This window comes from Nestor notabilis, unplaced genomic scaffold (assembly GCF_000696875.1).
Source record: "Nestor notabilis isolate BGI_N333 unplaced genomic scaffold, ASM69687v1 Scaffold23563, whole genome shotgun sequence".
Classification (NCBI taxonomy): domain Eukaryota; kingdom Metazoa; phylum Chordata; class Aves; order Psittaciformes; family Psittacidae; genus Nestor; species Nestor notabilis.
In genome coordinates, this window is record NW_009922665.1 from 1 (window position 1) to 5,039 (window position 5,039).

At 43.5% G+C, this 5,039-nt stretch overlaps 1 protein-coding gene across 1 annotated transcript; it reads right to left on the reverse strand.

Moving 5' to 3' along the window:
* Positions 1-284: 284 nt before the first annotated feature.
* On the reverse strand, positions 285-4,333 carry LOC104400451 (gametocyte-specific factor 1-like; the record flags this gene model as incomplete). The annotated part of the gene is made up of 5 exons (XM_010011742.1): positions 4,276-4,333; positions 3,179-3,276; positions 1,134-1,260; positions 800-886; positions 285-345 (listed from the first exon to the last, which is right to left on the reverse strand). Coding segments are annotated over exons 1-5 (431 nt in total), but the record flags the coding sequence as incomplete, so codon positions are not given.
* Between the last annotated feature and the right edge of the window lie 706 nt (positions 4,334-5,039).

Here is a 5,039-nt window from a genome sequence, read left to right on the forward strand (position 1 = left end):
TATATATATATATGCTCTGAACACTAGGAAGCTTTCTGAGAAGTGTAACAAGTGAAATTAGACAGGGTTGTCACCCTTTATGGAAGGAGAGGTGTATCATGGTTGAGCTCATACAGACCCGCAGAGCTGTCAAGTGCGGGACTGGGGACTGTTGCTGCATACTGGCTTAGACAAACCTTAAGCAAAGTCAGCCCATGTCACATCACCAAAGCTGGACTGGGAGCAGGCTGCAATATTCCTCTATAGAAAACATTATTGTAAGGAATCAGATTCATATTCCCTACCTGTTTCTGCCAGAGTTGCTCATGCCCCAAATAAAAGGAGTATCTGACTGCTCCAGCAACTCTGCAAAAGGGAAGAGATGTTGTGGCTCAGAACCAAAACTCCAGCAACCATCATCAGATCAGGAATCTCTGTCGTATTTCTACGTGTTCAAAAGGGAGTAAAGGTTGATCTAATGATGAATGTGTCTGCTTCGCTGTCGTTTAACTGAAGAACATAAAAATTAGCATGTTTCCATTATCATCACTGCACATAAGGTATAAAAGCTTATGTGAGAAGGAGCAGAGATTTGGAAATATATCTCCATGCCAGTTATGGCAGGCATGCTGAATAGTTCTCTATAACAACAAAAGCCTTCTGGGTGAAGAGATGCATGCTTTTAGGAATGAGCATAAGCAAGGTGTCCTACAAGTGAGACTTAAGTGAACAGCATCTCTGGTTTCACACTGTCACAAGTAGAGTTGAAGGACAGGACCAAGGAGAAGGCAGTGGTGTGGCAGATGGGGAAGTTCCTCACCTGCTTCCCAGTCTTCATTACATGGAGGTGCCTGCCAGGTGCTTGCAGCATTCATATGGTCTCTCTGGAAGCTAGAGGACTGATTCACTTCAGGAAGAGAGAAAACTCAGTGACTAGCAGTCAGTTGTGCTTCAGAGGCATTAAACACTTTGGATTAAGTTGTAAAACATCTCTTGGCTTTAGACTCAAGTTTTTCCAAGGCTGCTGTGCCACACAAAACTACAGACAATAATTTGACTTGCACTTTTTGGTTATTCTATGAGCTGTCCTTACAAACAAGAGACCATAGTCCCCAGGATGACCAAACTCCTCTAAGCTTGTGTGGTTCTCTTACCTATATCTTGTTCAATGAACCCTCTGTCACTGCACTTCGTTATATGGTCGCTGAGTTCAGCTCGAGGAACTAGATGGCGAGCGTTGAAGGGGCACGTGGCCAATTCCTCTGCAACTTTAGGGTAGCTCTAGACAAGGGAAAACCAAAATCATGTACCATATCTCTCAAGTTCATTTATCTCCTACTAATCCATAGAAAAAACCCTCAAAGATATTTGTGATGTTGCTTTAAAGTAAAAAAAACAAAAAGACTAAACAAGGAAGGGGGAACTAACATGACTGTTCTTTAAAACATAATTCACTGAGAAACTGGGCCACCCTTGAGCTGACTGAAATGAAACATATCCTCAGCTAAACTTCCTCCAGTTTGCTGCAGTGCTGGCAATATGTCTGCATGGTTTAAAGTACAGATGAAACTGTTTTCATAACAGTAGGGAAGAGATGCTCTGCTGGCCAGGGAACAGGCCTTCACCTCAGGCAGATGAAGAAGCAGAAGTGCCTTGCACTGATGCTGCTCCAGGCAGTGCCTCCTCACTACCACCGATACGATACGTGACTACAGCACAGGCTGCAGGCACATCCACGGTGTTTGTCATTACCCAGCCTATACAGCCAGGGTTGCTGTGTCTTCATGTGTCCATCATTTGCTTCAATTAGTTTAAGCAAGCTATTCTGGCCACGTAGAAGCAGCTTTTCAATGCTAATGCAGTTCAAGCTGAAAGGATTCAACATGCTCTGCTTGGAGTGTCCCCATTTGTGTCGCAGGGCTGCATTCTGCATAAGCAATGGGAAGCTGAGGCAGATGGAAGCATCTAATTAGATTTTATGCATGGAGTATACAAAGGAAATTCAACAAACTACCAAGCAAGAAGGACAATCTCCACCCAGACGCTTGCCACTACAAATAAAATAGTAGCATCTTCAGATGGATCAGCTGAGCCCTTCTTCTGCTAATTACTTAGACACCAATTGTGTCCGACTGGTGACCACTATCTCACCTCATTCTCCTAACTAGCTAAGCTTGACAAAACTGTCTGCTCAGCAGTTATGCAACACAAGGACAAACCCAACATGGTTCAAAGTTTCCTTGCCAACATTGTTCACCTAGCTCACAAGCACATTCCTGCCAAAATCTTCAGGGGGTCAACAAGGAAAATTTCAGCCCCCTTTAATGTTGGAATGATGGAGGTACTTGCCACTTAGCTCTGTCCCTCGCTTTCACTAGTTACTTAATACTTTTCAAGGGTCTAGTTTCACCAAAATGAATTTTTATAAGTATTGATACCAGGACACCCCCCCCAACAACTACACCTTAACTGGAAGGCACAGCACTGTTATACCATTTTAAAAGCACACTGTCAAATCCATTGGTAAACTTAAAGAGGAACACTTGGGTTTTAAAAGGTATCGGCAAAACCTCATGCTCAGTCAGATGCCAGCACTTGCAGGTTTAAAGCAAAGAAACCATGAGGACAACAGATGAGAAGAGAGGAAGGAATGTTTCCTATTAAATGATTTGCATTTAAACTCTGGATAAAAGATGGGGAGGGGAAAAAGCCCTCTCCCTATGTGCTACGCTCAGGAAGTAGTTTTTGACAGATGCTCTTTAATAGCTATTAGCAAGACAAAAAAAATCCTAACCCTATTTGCAGCTACATTTCTAGCACTTCAAGAATGAATTCCAACATCACACCACTTCCACTTGGATGAGCCAGAAGCAGGGCACATAACTCTGACTGACTTCTCTCTTCAACTTAAAGAGGAAAAACGTATCTGACCTCCATGTGAGCTGCTGGAAGAGACCAGAGTTTCCTCCTTGACCTGACCATGAAGAATCTCTACCTCCTTTCAACAGAGCCACACTGGTCATGGGTGAATTAACACATGCTTGAAGCTATTACTAATCAAATAATAAAGTTATGAAATAAAGGCTAAATAAGACCATTTGCAGGAACTTGCAGCAGCCAGCAAGAAAATGCAGTAAGAATGAGAAGGTGCACGTCATATTTACAGGCACAGAATTACAGGTCTGGCAGTCCAGCTTACCTTCCTACACTTTACAATGTGATAGGGAAACCGAGAGGCTCTAATCCGATGATGTTTATTATATGGACATTGTACTAATCTCTCTGGATCCAAAACATCTAGTAAAATGGAAGAGAAAAAAAAATGGTTAGGAAGGAAAGATTCAGGGTCACTGACACAGCAAAGTGAGGAAAAAACATACCATCACCTCAGGGGTGTGATCTTAAGGAGTTAAACCGGTTGTTCTTAGTTCGAAATCATTCATTAAGGCAGGCACCTGTTTTGCATAACCAAATTCATTTTGAAGTTTCTGTGACTGGGATGTTAGTCAAAACAGACAGAGAACAGTCAGTAGCACCGAGCATAACAACTCTTTGAGTTACCATATTAGGTAGGTAACCACACTTAGTCAAAGTGAATGAAGACAGCACTACTTTTCCAGCTATCTTAGAGAAGAATCAGTAGGATGACGACATGCCCACCAGTGCCTCCTGGAGCATTGTCAGTCTGAAACAAATCTTTCTGGATCAACAGCTAGTTTTGCTGGATGAAGAATGCCCAGCAATTCAGTTTCATTTCCAAGGAAGGAGTGTGCCTAATGTGGTGCATGGAACTTGTAAAGGATTTCTTTCAGAAGTCATGCAGTCCCTCATTTAGGAGCTGAGATGTTACTAAAGCAGCTAAAATACCTAAGAACATAGACACTGAACAGTGAAGCAGCATGATTTCAGGCATACATGATACAGATGTTTATCTATCTCTAGAAAAAATACATTCATAGAACCATAGAATGATTTGAGACCTTAAAGTTCATCCAGTTCCAACCCCCTGCCACGGGCATGGACACCTTCCACTAGAGCAGGTTGCTCCAAACCCCTGTGTCCAACCTGGCCTTGAATACTTATATTAAAATACAAATATTAACATATCTATGGAAAGAACACATTTCCATGCTCTCAGTGAGGAAGAGGGGCAACCAGAAGGAAACACAGGTGCCCTGTGCTGCCTGTGGGTCTGCTTCTGGGGTACACACCAGGGAAACAGACCTGGCTTCTTCCATTGTTTCTACCCTGCCACTGTTTTTGCTCAGGCTTTTAGCACATTTAGGACTTGCTTACCTGATATCTTAAACACACCTAAGTATGGCCTGCTGCTGTTGAGCCTCTTCCCTGCCATCACCCCCCCCTTCTCTTACACATGCATTGGTGCTCAGTTGCCTCAACAGCCAGGTCAGGGAGCTGTATCAGCCCACAGGCCGACAGCTGCTTAAGATCATAAAGTGGTTTGTGTTGGAAGAGATCGTAAAGATCACCTAGTTCCAACCCCTCTCTCTGGGCAGGGAAAATGTTGTTCCACCTGTCACAATGAGCACACTCTATGTTGTGAGCCTGAGCCACCAGGAAGGAAGGAAGGACAGACATAATCCTTTCCATCTCAGCTGTGCAGTGCTGCTGCAGTCAGTGCTGCTACCTGTGAGCACCTCGCACCTTTATTAACCAGTTTAGGTCATTAGAACAGCCAAAAGCTAAAGACTTCATCATTCAGAAGGATTAACAAGCTTTGTACTGGTTCCACTGGCCCTGGAAGAGCAATCAGAAGTGGCTTCTGTCTTGAACTGGCCCAACACAAATCAGACCAAGTGCACTACCAGTAAAAGGAAGGAGATGGAGACGAGTGTAAGAGGAAAATGAAAGCTCTCAGCATACCATGTAAAACAACAAACACAATCACAGGAGCTGGCCTGATCAGGTAAAGAGATGCAATTAACACAAGGCTGTAATGAGCAAAGCCTCTCCAGCACCACAGCAACGCCATGCTCGAAGGAGATACCTGTCCCTAACCATATTGTTTGCACGCCCAAACCCACAACAATCCTAAAGTC